Genomic DNA, 21914 nt, shown 5'->3' with positions numbered 1-21914 from the left:
CGAGATGCTACTATTCAGTCACAGAGATTGGCTTTTATGTGGATATGGATGTGGATTTTCGCATATTTTTTGCCATGTGAAAAGTGTACTCTGAACTTGGATAGAGAAACAAACAAAAATGGGGTAAGTTATACAAAATCATTTATTAAATTTTCTTTTAATAGAAACAACTGCAATTAATATCCAATATTTTTACAATTACATAATACTCAAAATAAATGTTTACAAATGAGCTGTTATACATTATGTTGTTGTTGGTTATATGCAGATAACTCATGAGTGGACAATTTTTCTCTGATGTTAAAAAAATCCCAGAAGACAAAATACTACTTCAGAGGTACAAAATGAAGATAAGTACAGATAAAAATCTAAATTTTGTCAGCCATCATCATTTTATTAAAATTAGAAAACTACTTCACAAGACAGATTGGTATTATGATAATACCAATAATGATCAGCATGGTATCGGCATAATGATAATATTACATTATTTATTTAAATGTAATAAATTTCTTTTTTCAATCTTGGGAATTATATTTTCTTAAATCTCTATTTTTGTATGCTCTAGACCAGTGATTCTCAAATTTTTTCGCCCACCACCATACTGAGAATCAAACATTTTCTAGCACTGCCAACATTTTTAAACTTACCATCTGTAAAAATAATAGTTGCAATTGCTGTTTTTAATATCTGCTCTTAAAAACAGCAACTGCAATTATTTTTTTTTAAATGTGGCATATATATCCTATTTTTGAGTTGAAATGACACTTTAAATGAGAGCAATTAAATCGTATATTTAATCGTATTTGGAAGTATTTTTATTAAAATTGCTTTAAAAAAACTACAATTGTATCTATATTGTTATATAACAACACTAGTGATAGCATATTCAATTGATCTTGGGTTAAGCTGAGAATGGGTGATACATGTTGCAGACTCAGTCTTTACAGATTTCAATATCTTAGCACAAAATTACCAAAAGACAAAAACTGCAATGCTACATTAAAGATCTCACAATCTGTCATTAAAGCTAGATCAAAACTCTTTAATTTCCATATTTATTTGTATCGATATGTTGCTGAGGTATGCGGCATTAAAAACAAACATGTCCTTTTCTCTTTAAAGTGGAATATTTAGGTTCAGAAAAATTGTAGAGATATACAAAAAAAATAAATTAAAGCTACAGTCTTAGCTTTTAAACAATTTTAATGCAGTTTACTGAAAAAATGTTGTTTCCCCTATGCAGTCGATCAAACACAAAGAAAAATCTTCAAATTTTTAAAACCTTTCTTCTCACTGACTTTTTTTTAATTTGATGATTTTTGAAATCTGAAGCATTCTATCAAAATGTAGAGTATTCAAGCTTTAATTTTTTTTATTCGTCTCTCAGCCTCTTGGTGCAAAGTTAAAGTAGTTTGAATACAATCATTTTTTATGATAAAATGTAAGTGTCCCTTTAATTTTTTGTACTAGTGTAGTAAGTATTTAATTTTATTTTGAAATATCAGGAAAACATCATTTTTGCCTTTTTTTAGCAGGCGTTATCGCTCACTTTGAGAACAAATGATCTAGATGAAGCCCACAAATCAGGTCTCATTTTGACCTTCATAATTAACTGGAGCAAAGGTTGAACTAACTAGTTTAACCTAGTTACTTCAACTGAACTAACTGGGGCAGAGGGATCTTTCTCAGGCAGATTTCTTCACTTAAGTCTGTAACGTCACATAAGAACAATATCACTTATCCACACACAGCGAGTGAAGGGTAGATCATCCACTTGACTATGTAATGGGTTCTCTAGTCTCATTTCATTGCTTCCTAATCTCACTGACATTTCTTTTTTCCCAAAATCCCACTCATATTTCCTAATTTTACTTCGCTGTATTTCTTCCACTCCATGCATAGTTTTTCTTAATTTAATATATACCTCCTTTGATTTCTGTCAATCTTGTTTATAGAAAGAGGTTAATAAGAAACTATTATAGAGAACCAATGATTTATAGTTATTAACATTAACGTTTAAATTTTAATTAAAAGTGTAAAAGTATGTTATATAATTTTTTTATTGTATTTTCCTTTTTTCATGCCCATTTCCTTTTTAGCTCTTTAGTATGCTATGTGCAGTTTCTGTAAATTGATCTTTTCAACTCCTACTTAATCTGAACTCTATTTTTATGTGATTAGATATGGTGCATCCTAATGTAAGGAATTACACTAACAGTTTCAATAACTGTATGTTCAGGAATAAAACAATGTAAAGATTAAGACTGATATTATAAGAAACTCAGACAGAGTTCAATAGTTCTGAACAATATGAAGCATTACTCACTTCCTTAATTAATTGGTAGTAATGACCTAATTGTAAATATAATATAAATTCTCTCAAACTTTTCATTTATGCATTTCTTTGGAGAGATGTCTCTCTTTCATGTGGCAAACATTTCATAAAATTACAATCTGTTCACAATAGGGAAGAGTGAGAAAAAAAGAAAGGGAGCAAAGAGTGAGAGAGACTTTAAGTATTGGATGTGTAAATTGGGAGAGGGATGATACTTTTTCATTTTCTAGGCCATTGCTTATATTAGACAATCTAAGATTTTCATGGTTTAACACATTAGCTGTGGTACCAGTCACAAGAATTTTTTTTAAAGTCCTATACAAGCATTTATGGTGAAGTGATCCATTCTCCTATTCAGTTCTGTGTGGTAAAGGACCTAAGTAGTTTGTACAAAAAGGTAAAACTTACCATTATTTTAGATGCATAGGATCGGTATGGTTGGAGCATTTAAACAAGATAGACAATTGTACAGCTTATAATACTGCTAAATAATATAAATATTTCTACAAATGACCGACAGATAGTATCAGAACAAGCTGTGAAAGCTTACAGGATATGGGTATCTTGTAATGAATTAGTGAAAATGTGAATACCAAACAACGGTGACTTATAATCCAAAGAATTATATGCATTAAAAAAAATATTGCAGATCGTACTGGGTTATGTGCAGGCTTAGGGAAGGTTGAACTTATGTGAATTATTAATGTTAAGGTATTTTTTGTTGTGAATACATGAGCAGGTGTGTTGTATATGTATGTGAGCATACATGAGGATATGTGAAGGTGGAGTATGTGTAAAGCAAAGGTGAGTAGGGTTTTTGGCCCAAGTGATCTGTCTAATAGTTTATATTTTGATAGATATAATTAAAAAGGGTGATAGAAAAACAGATGTTAACTGCCGCTTCATTATTATTATTGTTATTATGAAGGATAAAATATTTGGTAAAGAATACCATTAAAAATAAAACTTACTTGAGAGGCTAGGATCAGTTTTTTTTAAAGTACACCACCGTCGATTAATGGTAAGTCCTTTCCTTCTTAGAATACTTTGTAAAATTTTACTTTTATGCTTTTGGCCACCAACTAAATTTCCAGGTATTTTATTCATTTCCAAAAGAATCCTGTCCTCTCTATATGAGAAACTGTAATTAAAAAAAAGCAATTTAAGAAATATAAAAATGTACATTCTGATAGTTTTTAAGTTGGAAAGAGAACAACAAATTATCATTTTTAACAATTTTTAATTATTATATTTCCAGCAGATAATCCTTATGAACTACTATTTTAACACAGAACTTTCACACAGAACTTTGTATAACAAGTACTCCTACAAACTAATGGTAATAAGCTTAATAATTTAAAAGATACCTCTTTATCCTACATGACATTAACACTTCACTGGTTTGTTTAAGTTTAGTTGAATTGAGCTGGTAAAATTTCCTTTCAGCATTTAGCTCAACATCTTTTTTTATATGGAAACACAAGGATATCAGGGGATATATATCTCCCAATTCATTGCAGAGTCTAGACAAGAGTCCCTTGTTGCTGGGTATTTCTTATTATCAGAAGAATATTTATTTATGGCAGTTTATATTTGTTTCGTAAAAAAAAATATATATATGAGAACTACTTGGAATTTAACAATCCTCTGTATTACGTGAAGAAGTGGAGGAAGCGATTTTGTCTTTGCACAGTTGAATAAGATGTTCAGTGTGGTTCCAGCAGTGTTATTGAAAATTGTTTGTTCCTGTAAAATTCTCTTTTGAAATGGCTACTGTCATAGAAAATCTGGTAGACTGTGAAGTGCATGCTGTCATCCATTCCCTTCTTGCAAAAAACCTGTCAGCTGCTGAAATTCATTGTGAACTTTGTGCAGCATATGGAGGAAATATCGTAAGTGACAGTATGGTAAGACAATGGTGCTGTGTGTTTCCAGAAGGTTGAACAAACATTCACGATAATGAAAGAAGTAGTCGACCCTCAATTGTCATAGATGAACTTGCTGCCAAGTGTCAATGTGAAAATTCAAGAAAATCGTCGAATTGCAATAACAGAATTATCTGAATTTTTCCTCACATATCACCCAACAACCACCAGTCGTGAATGGATTTTTGTTTCCATAACATTGGTGATCACAATAATCGCCAATTTTATGGAAACAAAAATTTAATCAATGCAGTGGAGGCACACCAGTTCTCCTTGAAAACTTGTAAAGGCCTGTCAAACACTTTCTTCAAAAAAGCTGATATAGCATTGATTTTTTGGGACCATAAAAGTGTGATCTTGGATTTTATAAACAGAAGCAGGCCAATTAACATTAAAACTTACTGTGAGACATTGAAGAAATTAAGAAGGGCCATACAAAACAAGTAATGCAGCGTACTAGAGTTCAGGCATCATTTTTCTTCATGATAATGCTCATTCAAATACTGCAGTATGCACTCAATGACAAATCAACAGTTACATTTATGTTTCATTTTAATTGCCCCAGGCAATTTTCTTCCAAACTATACACAATACAAAAAAATGACCTAAACAAAAGTTACTCAGATTGGAAGGGGACATCTCATGATGACCTTGGATTTGGTCTTGAACTTTACCTTATTTCAAGGTTAACACAATTTTTTCAAATGTAACAACGTACTTTTGACCCTGCCAATAAAACGAGCAGAGAATTTTTAACTGGCATATGTAGTCACACACCTTTTTTTGAAGGTTATGTGGCTAATCTTCAGAGATTGTGTTATACAATAGAGTATGGTAATTTTTATGATGCTCTTTTCCATAGTTTGTGAGATAAATGAACTAGAACATAAATATTCCAGGAATATGATATGACTCAAAAATGTGTAACTTGCATAATGATGGTTAGCCATATGACCTTAAAAAAAGATCCAAGGTCATATGTGTGACTACATATTCCAATGTAAAATTTTCTGCTTTTTTCATTGGTGGGGTCAAAAATAGGTCATTCCATTAGAAAAATTGTGTTAACCTTGAAATAAGGTCAGGTAAAGTTCAAATGTAAGGTCACCATGAGACGTCTCTCTTCAATCAGAGTAATTTTTATTTAGGTAATACTTTTGTATTGTGCGTAGTTTACGAGAAAATCGCCTAGGGTGATTAAAATGAAACATATATATATATATATATATATAAAAACTGTCATGTTAACAAAGACAACACAACTAAATATGACATATGGTATCATCTTGTGCCAATTTATGAAATATTACTTTCTTGAAATGTTCAGCTGTTTACAGTCATATGTCTTTGTTTGCTAACATTCTTGCCTAATTTAAAGTGATGTTTCTTCATAAGTGTAAAAAACTGAGTCTTGCTAAAAACTGCAGTACTCTAAATATTATCTGCTTACATCAGGAAATAGGGGTATTTTCAATGGATTCTATTTGTTTTAGTTAGCATTCTACAATATCTTTTTTTTACATTTTTTTTAATTCCTTAACAATTAACTCATATGATAAAAGATATATTCTACTGTTTGCAATGTTTGGATATAAGTATACATTACATTCATAGGGTTGTATTTGATTAAATATATTAGGAAAAGTTTTATTTTAAAGGTATTTTTTTATGGTTTCTGTTACATTAAAGTGATTATGACTAAAATTGTACTTGTGACACTCACATATGTGCAAGTATATGAAGAATTAAAAGTCACTTTTTGTTATCATTGGAAACAAATGAAATATTAAAAACAATACAGATACTTAAATGGGTACGATCAATGTGGATGTAGTAGGAATTAGTGAGGTTCGGTGGGAAGAGGAAGGCGACTTTTGGTCAGGTGATTTTTAGAATAATTAACTCAGCTTCAAATAATGGGCAGGCAGGAGTAGGTTTCATAATGAACAAGAAGATAGGGAAGAGAGTAGAGTAGTTCAAAACACACAGCAATAGAATCATTGTAATAAGGATAAAATCAAAACCTTAACCGACAACGATTGTTAACGTCTATATGCCTACAAGCGCCCATGATGATGATGAGGTAGAGTGTGTATACGAAGAGATTGATGAAGCAATTAAACACGTAAAAGGAGAAGAAAATTTAATAATAGTTGGAGATTGGAATGCAAGCATTGGAAAAGGCAAGGAAGGAAATAAAGTGGGTGAATACGGGCTGGGCAAAAGGAATGAAAGAGGGAACCGACTTATAGAATTTTACACGAAGTATAATTTAGTAATTGCCAACACCCAATTTAAAAATCATAATAGAAGAATATACACTTGGGAAAAGCCAGGCGATACTGCAAGGTATCAGATAGATTATATCATGGTTAAGCAAAGATTTAGAAATCAACTCGTTGACTGCAAAACTTACCCTGGAGCAGACATTGATAGCGACCATAATTTGGTGATAATGAAATGTAGATTGGGGTTTAAAACCCTGAAGAAAAGGTGTCAGATGAATCGGTGGAATTTAGAAAAGCTTGAGGAAGAGGAGGTAAAGAAGATTTTTGAGGAGGACATCGCAAGAGGTCTGAGTAAAAAAGATAAGGTAGAAAATATAGAAGAAGAATGGGAGAATGTTAAAAAGGAAATTCTTAAATCAGCAGAAGCAAACTTAGGCGGAATAAAGAGAACTGGTAGAAAACCTTGGGTTTCAGACGATATATTGCAGCTGATGGATGAACGTAGAAAATATAAGAATGCTAGTGATGAAGAAAGTAAAAGGAACTATCGGCAATTAAGAAATGCTATAAACAGGAAGTGCAAACTGGCGAAAGAAGAGTGGATTAAAGAAAAGTGTTCAGAAGTGGAAAGAGAAATGAACATTGGTAAAATAGACGGAGCATACAGGAAAGTTAAGGAAAATTTTGGGGTACATAAATTAAAATCTAATAATGTGTTAAACAAAGATGGTACACCTATATATAATACGAAAGGTAAAGTCGATAGATGGGTGGAATATATTGAAGAGTTATACGGAGGAAATGAATTAGAAAATGGTTTTATAGAGGAAGAAGAGGAAGTTGAGGAGGATGAAATGGGAGAAACAATACTGAGATCTGAATTTAAGAGAGCATTAAAAGATTTAAATGACAGAAAGGCTCCTGGAATAGACGGAATACCTGTAGAATTACTGCGCAGTGCAGGTGAGGAAGCGATTGATAGATTATACAAACTGGTGTGTAATATTTATGAAAAAGGGGAATTTCCATCAGACTTCAAAAAAAGTGTTATAATCATGATACCAAAAGTGTTATAATCATGATATTGCGGCAAATAGATGAAGAAAGAAGCGTTTGGAAAAATATAGTTAAAAGAGAGAGACTTATAGGCCACATACTAAGGCATCCTGGAATAGTCGCTTTAATATTGGAAGGACAGGTAGAAGGAAAAAATTGTGTAGGCAGGCCACGTTTGGAATATGTAAAACAAATTGTTAGGGATGTAGGATGTAGAGGGTATACTGAAATGAAACGACTAGCACTAGATAGGGAATTTTGGAGAACTGCATCAAACCAGTCAAATGACTGAAGACAAAAAAAAAACAAAAAAAAAACAGCTACTTACCGACCACTGTTAAATTCTGAAGCAAATAAGATATTGAATCTATTATACACACTGCGCAATGTTCTGTCTGGTATGCCTCGACTTATAAACTGCACAAACTTCCTTTTCTGTACATTAGTAAATATACTTTTTGGAAGATAACCTTGAAAGAATAAAGATGGATCTTCAAAGCCATACATCTAAAAGACAAATAGTTCATAATAGAAAAATTTATATATTTGAATTACTTAAACATATCTTTTTACAATTTTTTCAACATTACATACTTTACACTCTGTCAAAGAGTGGTCATACTTAGCAACTGTGATTAGTTTTGTATAAAATGTTTCAAGGTGTTTTTCATAAATACACTTACACACATTAATAACATTTTTCAGATTTTTAGTTTTCCATAATGCTATCAATAAGAAAAATATAATCTCTTTTTTCAATAAATGCTTAGTAAATGATACTACTAAACTATCATTTAATCATTAAATATTACATTCAGTTTTTTTAGATGTGGTAAAATAAGATGACCAGTTTTATTTGACTAGTTTTTTCAATACAAAACAAAATAATAAATAAATAATTTGAACCAAACTATTTACTCTCACAATGTTTCGGTGTTTATATTTCTACTTTGTATAAGCTTACAACTTTCTCTTCTTTGTGTACAGCAGCATCAGCCCACAACAAATACACTCACATGCCATGTCATTCTCAGAAAGACAAAAGCAGGCTGTCTTAAAGAACATTGTAGTGAAACAAACCAGAAGTCAAAAGATTAATACCTCAAACGATAATGATAAATGAAAATACTAAAGTTTTCAGACTGGTAAATCCAAGATTTTAAACAATTTAGTATGCTCTATACTCAAAAATTACAATAGTGTAATGTACATGGAATTTCCAATTAACTTTTATCTGAAAAAGAGTTGTATAAGCTACCTATGATTCAGCTGAATCTCTTATCAGGTTAACCCTTTACGAACAGCAATATTAATTGAATTCCAATAACCAAAATACAGTAGTTAACATAGGTTTTCAAATCTTTAATTACCTAATTTATTGAAAATATTAAAATAATTAAGATTAGCAGTTGAGACTATGTTCTCAACTGCATTAGGTACTATTACAAAACGAAATGCAGTAAGTACATATATATTTAATATACAGGGTTATCATAAAAGAATGGTGCGGTTTCAGTAATTCATAGGAAGATTGTAGGGAAACTTCTAGATGCTATATTGGTATCCCTGAAAGCCTCCAACCTAAAAGTTTGTTTATCAGCAGTTGTAACCACAACATCAGTTCTTGTATTATTATTGCGGTGAGTTTGGTGAGTTACTATGTTCTCGGATAAAGACAAAGCAAAGTGTGTTTTATTGATGGCTGAATTAAAATCCGTAATTTTAGTTCAACATGCGTTTCGACGTGAATTCGGAAGGGATCCACCACACAAAAATAACATAACACGTTGGTTCAAACAATTTGGAGAAACTGGATCAGTTAAGAAACAGAAATCAACCGGCAGACCAAGTGTACCAGACAAAACGGTTGAACTAATTAGACAATTGGCAATTAGAAGTCCTGGGTAGTCCATTCCCCGTTGAAGCATAGAATTAGGTATTCCAAAATCAACAGTTCACAAAGTTTTACATAAAAAACTGAAATTACACGCTTATAAAATCCAGATACTGCAGGAATTGAAACCCGATGATGGTGTAAAACATTACAATTTTGCTGTTGAAATGTTGGACAGAATAAGTGAAAACGAATCATTTTTAGATGATATAATTTTTACAGACAAAGCTACATTCCATATGAATGGATGTGTTAACAGACACACAATTATTGAGAAACAACGCAATTCGCCTAAAGTTAATGTTTGGTTTGGTGTGATGAAAAATCGTGTAATAGGGCCTTTCTTTTTTGCTGAAAAAACAATTAATGGAGTTGTGTATCTTGACATGTTAACCAATTATTGGTTTCCTCAGCTGGATGAACTCGAAGGCATTCATCAACTTCATTTCCAACAAGATGGTGCTCCCCCGCACTTCAATGCATTGGTCACGGACGCTTTGAAAGAAAAATTTAGAGATCGATGGATAGGCCGGCAAGGACCCATACTTTGGCCTCCAAGGAGTCCAGACCTGACACCTTGCGATTTTTTCTTGTGGGGGTACATCAAAAACGTTGTTTATACACAAAAAATTTGCGACCTAAGCCACTTAAAAAACAGGATTAATGAAGCAATGACAACCATTAACGAAGAAATGTTAACTAATGTTTGGAGAGAAGTTGAGTACCATTTGGACATTTGTTGAGCGACAAAGGGCGCACATATTGAAATTTATTAATTATGTAAAAAAATATTTGAGACGACAAATTTGAAAAATAAAAAACATAAACTGTAAGTAATTCTGTTTTAATTTAAACCATGTTCAAAACCGCATCATTCTTTTATGATAACCTGTATATACTTACTTATTACTATACTTACTTACTTATTTAATACATATATATATATATATATTTAATATTATATTTGTAAGCATAATGCAGTTGTAACTCACAATTGTGATTAATACATTCTTCAGAAAAACACAATGCAGAAAAAATTAGGAGAATTCAAAATACATTATATACTTGAATACCACAAAAAATACAATCCAAAAATAAAGAGCTATATTTAATAATATTAAATACAAAAAGGAAAAAGATTATAAAACAGAAATTAAACTTTCTTCAGTAAAGAAAGGGGTTCAGTTTTAGGAAAGGGGGAAAGAAGTACAGTTTTATAAGGGGTACATTTCATAAGAAGTGTGATGTAGTATTCTTTTTTTTCTGTACTTCATTGTATGTTCTTTGTTAAATTTCATTCATTTATCAATTTTTGCACACATCTGTATTAAAAACAGCACACTATTCAATGTGTTCTATATTTATCCGAATAATCACTTTTCATTACATAAATAACTTTTCAGAAAGAGTTTTAATTTGTTCTATTTTATGTTCAATCATAATTTAGTTTTATCAGTTATTGCTTTAATTAAATGACTAATTTTAAATAGTTCTACAAGTATTATAAGTCTACAGTTTATTTTTTTATTTATTTTTTTTTTTTGTATGATTTTGTGAACAATTTCAGTTTCAGTTATGTTATGCAGTAAATGCAGAAAACTTATCAGTAAACAGTAACTTAGTTCATATTCATTAGAATTAATTGAATATTTATACAGTATTAAAGAACTTATTAATTTGATATATTAATTAATATAATAAATTAATATATAATATTACAAAATAGTTTAACAACAAACTTGACCATCTCACATCAGAATATATTAATTTATTAAAATTTTAAAATTTTCTCCTTTTTTGTCTCTGTTAAGTATCTTTTTAGAAAACTCTGATTCTTTAGATTTCTTTAAAGTAGAAAGAAAAATTAGTTGTAAAATTTTACATGTCAATAAATCAATAGCAAAAAATTTATCATTCCTGACTTCTATAATTGTCATTCTACATTTCAGATTTAAAAAATACATACTTATTCAGGGATATCATAACTGGTAAAGATTTACTAAGAGCACATATAAGAAAAAGAGCAATAGAAAAAAATAATGAACAAATAAAATTAAAATGTGTAACCGGCCTTAAGAAAAGAATAAATTTATTTCAATTGTTTAAAATTTATAATTTGAATTTAAATAATTTATGCTATCAATATCTACTAGTATTACATAGATTATTATAAGAGCAGCAAAAAATCCATTTTATTTAAATGACTGATATAATAAAAAACTATCTTTAAAGTTTTAAAATTTTTAATTATTAAGAAAACTGTTCTGAAAAGCAGAAATTTTGCCAAAGTGTTGGGAATAAAAGAAAAAAACAGTACATGATGAAATTTTAAAGTAAAGTTAAAAAAATAGGGTTAAATAATTATGAAAGATGAATTATGCAAGTTCACTTGTATCAGGTTCCACAGTTTCTTACTGGTAAGTGAAAATTTTTTCATATTTTTATAGTAAAAAGAAATTGAATGGATATGGAGATTTTACAAACGGTTTTGTTTTATGCAAAAACATGTTAGACAGTTTTAGCACACTCAATTAGCATCAACTACATAAATTGATACCTCTACCAATAAAAAAAGGCAGACCATGTGCATCCCAGCAAAATTATGGTCAAGAGAAAATGAAGATCAGAAATCAACAAACAGATTTGAAAAAGAAAACTCCTGAACAAAAAAAATTCTTTCTAGAAAGAATTTATATAAAGGCGTAGAAGATCAGACATTAGAAATCAGTACTCATGAATGAAAAAAAAGGTACGTTGGCTACTGTTACTACAGGTCACCCTACACCTGGAGGTATAAATAGTGTCGAGGACCAATGAACTTCAGTTTCAGTTCAGTAAATGCGAGGACAGAATTGGGAAGCATTTGAAATGAGTGGGTGATAACAATCTAGCAAAGAGTGCATTATGAGTATTTCATTTAGGGATTGTGTTGTTATCTGTGGTTAAGTACAAGAAGCTTTTTGGCAAGTTCATTGTGTACAGTGGGCAGGGTGACATTATTCATTGATAAAAGTGAAAGCTAGTTCCCTTTTATAAATATTAATAACAAATAATTATTGTATAAAATGACTGTCAATTTTATGATTGTTATCCCGCAGTTATAATCTCATGTTAATTTTGTAATAATTTATATTAGCTATTAGAGTTCATAGTAGAATTGGAATTATATTTGCGAGTTATAATTGATTTATTTTATACATAGTAACTAATTTAAGAGTAAATAAATTATATTTGTAAGAATTCTTATGTGTGCTATCTCCCAATATCCTTATCGAACCGCGAACATGCGACATAATAATACAATTAAGTAGTGTTAATAATTATGAATTACTTACTAATTTAAATATTCCCCAGTTTCTGGCAATAATCTTATCCTCATATTCAGTGAATCTATCACTATTAATATTCGTAGTTTCATTTAAACCATTATGATCCCATCTTAATGCATTTTGATCTGAATGTGTTTGTGGCAGATCCCATGTTATTTCTACATTAAGATCTGAGAATTTCTGGAAAAATAAATCAAAAACCAATATTTAAACTATATCCAATTAATCAAAGTTTATTATTAACAAGGTGTCATAAGAAGAGTAAAGAAAGAGAAAACTTGCTAACAGAGAAAACATGAATACACTAAAAAAAAAAAAAAAAGAATACTACTGTCAACTAGATAAATGAAAAACAGGATATGAGACATCAAATCAGATCTGTAAAGAATGAGACTTGAAGGAATTCTCAAAAAACATTTTTTTAGTGCTATCAAATACTACACATGTAATGTTAACATTGTTCACAAGGTATGTTGTATATAATACCAAACCTCCACATAACAAAATCCTCTTGTACTAAATCATTTAAATAATTATTTTATTATTTGTAAATATATTTAAATTTTAAATACTTTTAAAAAAACTGTTCAAAAAATAATCAAATTTTTTCCTCTGATGCTTATAGATATTTTTGAGATGTGCAGCTGGTATCACTGCATACTGTAGAAACTACTGAACAATTCCCCACCATCTACAAGTTTTTAAGATTATTAGTTTTTGTTAGTGTTCTTTTAACATAGGTGTTCTTTGATGCCTTTGGCTATTTTTGCGATAAATAACATATACGAACAGAGTTACAGTAAATTCTTGTTTACACTTCAAAAGAATTTTTTTACAGGATTATTTTGTTTCTTTAAGCTGCATACAATACTACTAGTGTGTTTTACAATTAACTTAGAATCTACTGAAGATAATGTTCATTTAGGAAGGCCATCAAGTCAATGAACACATCTAATATTGCCCAAATAAATAATATGGTGAGATTAAATCAATATTTAACATTTTTTGTAAAAACAGAGGAGACTGGGATTTTAATGGGCCTGATCTTTGAAACAGTGCAAAACATATTCACCTTTAATCTATTCATATTTAATGTACCCATATTCAGCAACTCAGGCCTTAAATGTCAAGCACTTTATCATTAAAGATGAACAAATGTGTGAAAACATTATCTCATTTTTTACCCAGCACTTGGTGAAATAAAAATTCACTTCTTATCATCGGTACTGAACCTCCTGCACAGAAGTTTGCTGGATTTAACTTACTGCCTCTTTTATAAACTAAATCATTATAACAGTTAGTTATAAGATACAGAGCATTAAGAATATACATGTGCTGGATTTGCAGGAGTTAGATATGTAGGATTGTCGACATAATCAGGTAAAGAAACTTGACTCTTGATGTCCGGGTCAGGGAGCAATACATAGACAGATCATTCTGAATTTTTGCTCAAAATCACTGAACTGTCATAAATAAAATGGTTTTTACAGATTCAAGCCAACAGTATGCTTTCATATGCTGTGTCAGTGCTACTACTGCCAGAGTGGGAAAATATGGCAACACAATGCATGTTGTTTCTAACAAATTACATTAAAAATGTTTCTTTCATTTTAATGTAACAAAATTTAGTTATTGGTTTTATAATTTCTGAACATTAACTATTTAAATGTCTCACAGATTTACAAATAACTTAGTAAATCTAACAAAAATGAGAGTGAATTTTACAATGCCAAAAATGGTATCATGGGAATAAGTGGAGAACAGCAGTGAGAACTCTTAACTTGATAAAATTATTAACATATATAATGAAACAAGATAAAACAAAACAAGAATCTATAAAAAAATTATTTTTTCATACCAATCAATTTTATGTCTATGGAAATATATAATGCATGAAATGATATTAATATTTTAAATTCACATCTAACTAAAGGACAAAACAAGACTAAAAATCTTAAGACTTAATCTTAATAAAATACATCTAAAATCTTAATGCAACTAATATAACAAAAAGATTCAAGGATTTATTACCCCCTACTGCTTGAACATGGGTGTATCATTGATAAGAAATGAAACTGTATGCTAACTTACACCCTACATCAGAAGAGTGGCACTTTTTAAGTACAAGCAAACACAATAACAGTAACTAAATTATAGAACATAATTAAACAGATAAGTATGATTTGTTACCTCAACAATTTCTGAGTTAATAAAAGTACGGTTATCATATACTTCCATTACTCTGTCAACATTAATATCAGTATCAATACTTATATTGATACTATCATTATCATTAACAACATCATCCTCATCACCATCATCACCATCATATGACTCCATAAATATAGAAGGTAACAAAAAAATTGATGATAATGAAGACATTTTTTTTTTTCTTTTACTATGATTGATATTATTTAGACTGCAATAAGATGATTCTGTATCAACTGCACTACAATATCCACTAGTATCACTGACAGCGACAGATGTTGAATGTTTATTAATAAATTCTGTAGATGCTGATACTACACTACTATTACTAGAAATTACAGTACTGTGATCTTCACTGTAATGCTCATCATAACTGACATAACTCTTTTTGAAATCAACAAATGTACTTTTTAAAGCATTTACAGCTTTTATAGTTTTTAAACACTGACTGATATGAAGGTTTGACCGATTCCACGAATAATTTACTCTTTTAGCTACAGTATTATTACGATTAATTTTTTTACAAAGAACACTGCTGAGTGGTAATCTGAAATCAAAAAAAAAAAATTAACTTCATTAAAAAATATAACATATAAATAAGTAATACTTATGGCTGTGATAATGCATTATTACACTACGAGGCCTATAATGGTGTTCTTTTAATTTTTATTCCCTTTCTTTAAGAGAATGTTTTAAATACTAGGTTAAGCTGAATGAAAGGCTGCCTACCATTTTTGCATAACAGGCATAAGCACTATTAAACAATACTTCAAAGCTCAAATCTTTGTAAATAGTTAATACAAGGGTCATTCAATAAGTAGAGACAAACTGCTCTGCAGCTAAACGGTTAATTTAATCAATGTGACTTTTTTTTCACTTTTCCCCATAATCTTAATCAACATAAATACATTTTTTCCTTCTCAGATTCAGCATATTTACAACAGCTGCAAAGAAATCTTTGTCTTGATGCAGAAGCCAATTTAGCACATTTTCTTTGATGTCGTTATTACCATTAACCTTCTTACCACGTGGAGCCACTATGAGTGAACCAAACAAGTGGAAATCCAACAGGGCCAAATCAGAACTCTGTTAAGGGATGAAGTTTTTAGTTCTTCATGTAATCTGTTGGTGGTTTCTCAAGTTACCAGAGTTGTGCGAGACCAGGCATTATCGTGAAGTAGAATGATGCCTTTGAGCTGTGATACAGAGTGTTTTTTTTCATAAGCATGTCACAGTAGTATGCACTGTTTATTATTCACTGATGTTCCAGGAAATTGACCAAAAACTGAGCCTTTTGCATCCAAGAGATTATCAGGATTTTTCCTGATGATGGTTGGGTTCAGAATTTTTTTCTTGATAGCTCATAAGCTTCCACTCCATGCTCTGTCTTTCTGATTCCAATTCATAATGTTGAACCCATATCTCATCTCATAGTATTATGCAAAAAAGCATTACCTTCCTGGTGAAACCTGTGTTTCAGTTCAATGTACAAGAAAAGTCTCCTCTCCTTATGGTGATCTGTCAAGTTTCTTGGAACCCATCTTACACTTGTTTTATGGTACTTGAGCTTGTTGATGATAATGTAGTAATTTTTCAGCTATAATCTCAACTGCAATCTGTCAGTCATCTTGGATGAGTATGAGTATGAGATGAATCACGCAAGTTTCATGGGCTGGAGTTGAAACTTCAATTGAACATCCAGAATAGTGCTCATCTGTCACTGAAGTTCAACTGTCTTTAAATTTTTCTATCCACTTGTAAAAATGTCTGCAGTTCATAAATATTGTTGCAGTCAGTTTGTATTGTTGTCATATAAAAACCAATGTAATAAAAATTAAAAATGGTTACTGCATGACGTGCATCTAATTCACTAACTTCAACAGGACTCTCCATTGTAAAATAAGATTTTGAGGTTACAAACAAAACAATTTTACTCAAACACCTGTTTAAAAATCATCACAAGGTTACCAACTTACTATTCTGAAAGTATCATCAGCCTTTTACAAACTGCTTTTCTGCCACAGCTATTTGAGTCTTTAATTATTGAATATTTCTCATAAAAATATGATCAATTTTAGTAGGTTATACAGAATACAATATGTCAGTACATTTATTAAGCACCTGAAGATAATGAAATGTCTGATATTTGAAACCTTGTAAATCAGTGTACATAAGGGGAAAAAGAGAGGCGTTCATAAAGTATCTAAGGAAGATTCCAAATCATCTTAAACAATTTTTTACACTCTTTTTTAAGGAAATTATAAGATACTTCTAACACTAACACATACAAACACAGCATTTATTTCTCTTTCCAATGAAATATATTTGTTAGCATTAGTCAATAATTTTGGTATATATTGTTGTAAAATAAGAGAAAAGGTCAAAGTATGATGTGTAGTAACTATGAAGAAATTAAATGCTGATAATAATCTGAATGGTAAGCCAAACTTAAAATTTTTGTTGCATGAAAATGTCAAAGTTATCTACAGCTGCATACAAATTTTAAGACAAAATGTTTTAAATACTCTCATATCACTTTATAGAACGATTTTTAAAGGGGATACATAATTTTTTAGAAATGCAACATGTTACTCTTCAGAACCAAATCATATATTGTTGGGGAAAGTTACAAAAAATAAAATTACACATAGCTCGTTTTTTGCCAAAGAAAATTAGACTATTTTTAACAGAATGAAAATCAGAATTATATAACTATGTTCACAAAAACAAAAAAATGCATAAATGCACTATTACATATTATTGTTTTATTAAGACAAATGCTTTGCACAAAATCTCCTTGTGCAATATTTATATACAACAATCCTTAAGTAAAGTATAGGTAAACTTATTACCTTAAATATTTCTTTTACATAAACACAGTATATAATAACAATACAGAATATAATAATAATACCTTATTATTTAACAGAGGATTACCTTAATATTTAGTAGACGATTACTGTTTTTTGTTAATGAAAAACAATATCTTGATACTCACTGGCACAGAATGTAATCTGGACTATCATAATAGAAAGTTCAACAGACGATTACTGTAGAATGAAAAACATTGACGTCTTGATATTCACTTGCACAAAATATAATCTCACAATCTTGGATTTTATATATGTCTACATAAGTTCCTTTAAGTTAATATTTTATCATAGAATTATAGAGAAGAAAAAACACAGAGATAATGTTTAAAGGATCTTTAACATACAATAAAAAGATTCTTTGTTGAAGAATATGTGTAATTTACTTGTTAACTGCATGAAGTGTAAACTTTGACTAAACAATATTAGAATTGTAAGACGCACTAATAATTCTTCGAATGATGATCAGAGACTGAGAGAGACACTCATCAGACTGCCAGAGAGAGACACTACAAGAGACTGTGAGAGAGATAGAACACACACACTGGTCTGACTCTAGTGGGTAGCCGGCTTATATAGTGTAGATGGAGCCGAGTGATGTCGATAGAAGCCGAGTGAATCTTCAGGAGCCGAGTGAATGCAACATGTTTATGTTTTTTTTTAAACATTATAAACATTAAATAATACAGAGTTAAATCTTAATAAATAATCAATACAAAAGTCATAAATAAAAATCAGCTGAGCATATATTTATATGTACGTTGAATGGAAAGCATAAATTTCAGTGTATGAAAAATTTCTTATTTATAATTAAAATATTCATTACATCGAAATACTGTTAAATTTTAGATGAAAATAAGTCAAATACCAAATCAGTTGAATTAACTTAAAACTGCTTTACGCATTGGCATAAACATACTGGGGGGCGAGCGAGCAACATCAAGCAGTGAAGAACAGGAGGTGAAACACAGGAAGGAAATTTGATACGAAAACCTATGCATGACTGGGATCTGATAAATGGGTACTAATTATAACAGAGTTTGAATTGTTATATTAGAAGTTCTGGAGCAAATTTTGTCCCATTGACTGAACACATCGTATTAGGAGTGTGTGCACTATACAATACAAATTCCAAGTGTGTGAAAGAGACACAGCAGAGAAATTGACACACACACACACACACACAGAGAGAGAGAGAGAGAGAGAGAGAGAGACAAACGGAAAAGAGAGAGAGTGCGAAATTGGGTTGGATTATTGGGGGGTGAGCGGGCAAAATCAATCAGAGAAGACCAGAGGATGAATCTTATTCACAGGACGGGTGACAAAACCAGAAGGAAGTTTGATGCGAATAACACGACAAATACCGTCTTTACCAGGAAATATCTCTGATAACACCAATGGGCCAACGAAGAGGAAGAGTACTAGAGGAATTCAACATGAAAGATCACCAACAGCAAGGTTGGGTTGGGATTTGTTCCATTTTGAACGAGAAGTGAGCTCATGCAGATATTCTTTGGACCATAGATTCCAGAAATGTTGAATTTTTTGCTGTAGAAGAGTCCAGTGAACACGAAGAGAGAGATTCGAATCGATGGGTTTTTCGGGAAGTCCAAGGATTGGAGACCCAATGAGAAAGTGTCCGGGAGAAAGGGTGAGGATTCCTCAGCAGGATCTGGGGAAAGAGAAGTGAGAGATCGACTATTCAATATTGCCTCAATACGAGCAAAGATTGTGGAAAATTCTTCAAAGGTAAAAGGGGTATCACCAAAAGTTCGGAGCAGTAAAGTCTTGGCTGACTTAACAGCGGCTTCCCACAAACCTCCGAAGTTGGGAACATATGGCGGATTGAAGTGCCAAGAGATGCCTTGAGATGATAAACTGGTGAAAATTTCATCTTGGGAGTCAGCAAGTAGAGTTGAAATTTCATTTAAATGTTTCGAAGCGCCAACAAAATTTGTTCCATTCTCAGGGTATATCGTATGAGGAAGGCCTCGACGTGACGTAAAGCCTTGAAGTGCACAAGAAAGGGTTGAACGAATAAATCAGAAACAAATTCCAAATGTGCTGCTTTTGTGGACAAACAGATAAAAATACATAAATAACCCTTTTGAATTTTGCAACTTCTTAAGTTGGAGGATTTGTAAAGAAAAGGTCCGGCAAAATCAGTGCCTAAAGCAGAAAAAGCTAGTTGAGGAACGACCCGATCAACAGGAAGATCAGCCATGATTAGTTGAAATGAGTAAGGTCTAAAACGTTGACAAGTCAAACAATTTTTAATATTTTACGAATTACTGTGCGTGCAGTGACGATCCAAAATCGTTGAGCGACGAGCGCTTGAGTGTGGCGAGGACCACAATCCATGCCATCAAGATGATATTTCCTAATGAGAAGTCTAGATAAATTTGAATTTTTAGGTAATAACAGTTGATTTTTTTAGTCATAGTCAAGTGACGATTGTCGAAGACGTCCACCAACGCGAATTAGGCGATTGTTGTCGAGAAAAGGTGAGAGTTGCAAGAGAAGAAGGCATGCTTTTCTTGTCAAGATCTTGAATTTGCGTAGAAAAATGTTCTTGCTGAACTACGTGCACACAAAAAAGAGCAAAATTAAGCGTTTCCGCAGAAGGTGATGCGTGGCATGAATTCTGAAGTGAGTTCAAAAGTTGAGCAACGATAGGATGGGGAAAAGTCTTTTTGTAAATTTTGGAAAGGAATTTGAAAATATCAATAATGACATTTAACAGATGAGGTAAGGATGAAAATTTATCAATGACAGGAGAAAACATGGATTTCGATTCAGCAGGAGGAGAACTGGACAATAAGGAGATGGGAGAGGAGTGATTTATGTGAAAAGGAGAGTTTTCCACGGATGAAGATGCAGAGTTGAAGGGACAGAGCTGAGGAATAGTTTTCTTAGGCTTGGAAAGAGGTATGTGAAGGATAGGAACGTGGAAGGCTGATGGACCATTCCACCAGGAATCGCAAGAAGGAAGCTGAGAACAGATGTTCCTCGAGACGCGATGTCAGAAGCGTTACTTGAAGATTTTACATGATACCAAGAATGGGGTGAAAGTAATTTCCAAAATTTGACCGACACGGTTAGCCTCATAGGTCTGTAATTTGTATGTAGGAGTTGAAATCCATGATAAAACAATTTCATAATCAGAGAATAAATAGTAATGGGAGACATGATTTTGATTGAAGGAGGAAAGAAAATGTTTTAATAACGCAGCGAGAAGAACAGCAGAGTTAAGCTCAAGTCGAGGAATAGTGATTTTCTTGAGGGTGGCTACACGTGATTTGGCGGCAACAAGCTGAAGAGAAATAAACTTTTGTGGAGTAGACGTGTGTAGATACAAAACTGCGCCATATCCCCTTGATGAAACGTCACAAAATCCGAGTATTACTTGGTTGAAATTACCTTGAGGAAAGGCACGAGGTATTTTAACATGATTCAAATCAGAGATGTCGCAGGTGATATGTGGCCATTGTAGAGTAAGTTCCTCAGAAAGAAGTTCGTCCCAGTCGAGGTTTGCAAGCCAAATCTGTTGCATAAATAATTTAAGCGAAAAAGTCACAGGCGTGAGCCATCCAAGAGGATCAAAGATTCTTGCTATGTATGACAAAAGAGAACGTTTCGTAACTTTATCTTGGAAAGGGGTGATCTAGAATTGAAATTGGTCATTACTGGCGAGAAATTGTACACCTAATACGTTAAAATTATTTTCTGAAGTCAGAAAAATGTAGCAATTTCCAAGAAAGCCCGAAGGAAAATTTTCCAAAAGTGATGGCTGATTAGAGTTCCATTTTCTCAACTCAAAGGCACCAAGAGATAATAATTTTACGAGTTCGTCAATAAGCTGTTTTGCAGTGTCAATATCAGCAGAGCCGGTAACTAGTCATCATCAACATAAGTGTGATTCGATAAAGCATGAGCAGCGAGAGGAAATTTGGAATCCTCATCAGTGACAAGTTGTTGAAGTACACGTTGGGCAGGAAGATACGCTGAAGGTATCAAACCGTAGGTTACTGTGTTTAATTCGAATTCTTTTACACGAGAAGTAGAA

The 21914-nt window shown here is 31.6% G+C and overlaps 1 protein-coding gene across 8 annotated transcripts in view; it reads right to left on the bottom strand.

Annotated features, from left to right (window-relative positions):
* The window catches only part of LOC142328614 (uncharacterized), a 63629-nt gene that overhangs the window by 26812 nt on the left and 14903 nt on the right, over positions 1–21914 (bottom strand). For all 8 annotated transcript variants that reach the window (XM_075372435.1, XM_075372434.1, XM_075372431.1 and 5 more), the window contains exons 3-6: positions 14961–15525; positions 12777–12950; positions 7876–8054; positions 3310–3479 (exon numbers count right to left, since the gene is read on the bottom strand). In XM_075372435.1, the coding sequence (XP_075228550.1) occupies positions 3310–3479; positions 7876–8054; positions 12777–12950; positions 14961–15525 (1088 nt within the window). The remainder of the gene's footprint in view (positions 1–3309; positions 3480–7875; positions 8055–12776; positions 12951–14960; positions 15526–21914) is intronic.

The sequence above is a fragment of the Lycorma delicatula genome, chromosome 8 (assembly GCF_047948215.1).
Source record: "Lycorma delicatula isolate Av1 chromosome 8, ASM4794821v1, whole genome shotgun sequence".
In the NCBI taxonomy this organism is placed as follows: Eukaryota; Metazoa; Arthropoda; class Insecta; order Hemiptera; family Fulgoridae; genus Lycorma; species Lycorma delicatula.
This window is presented reverse-complemented; position numbering and strand designations above follow the sequence as displayed.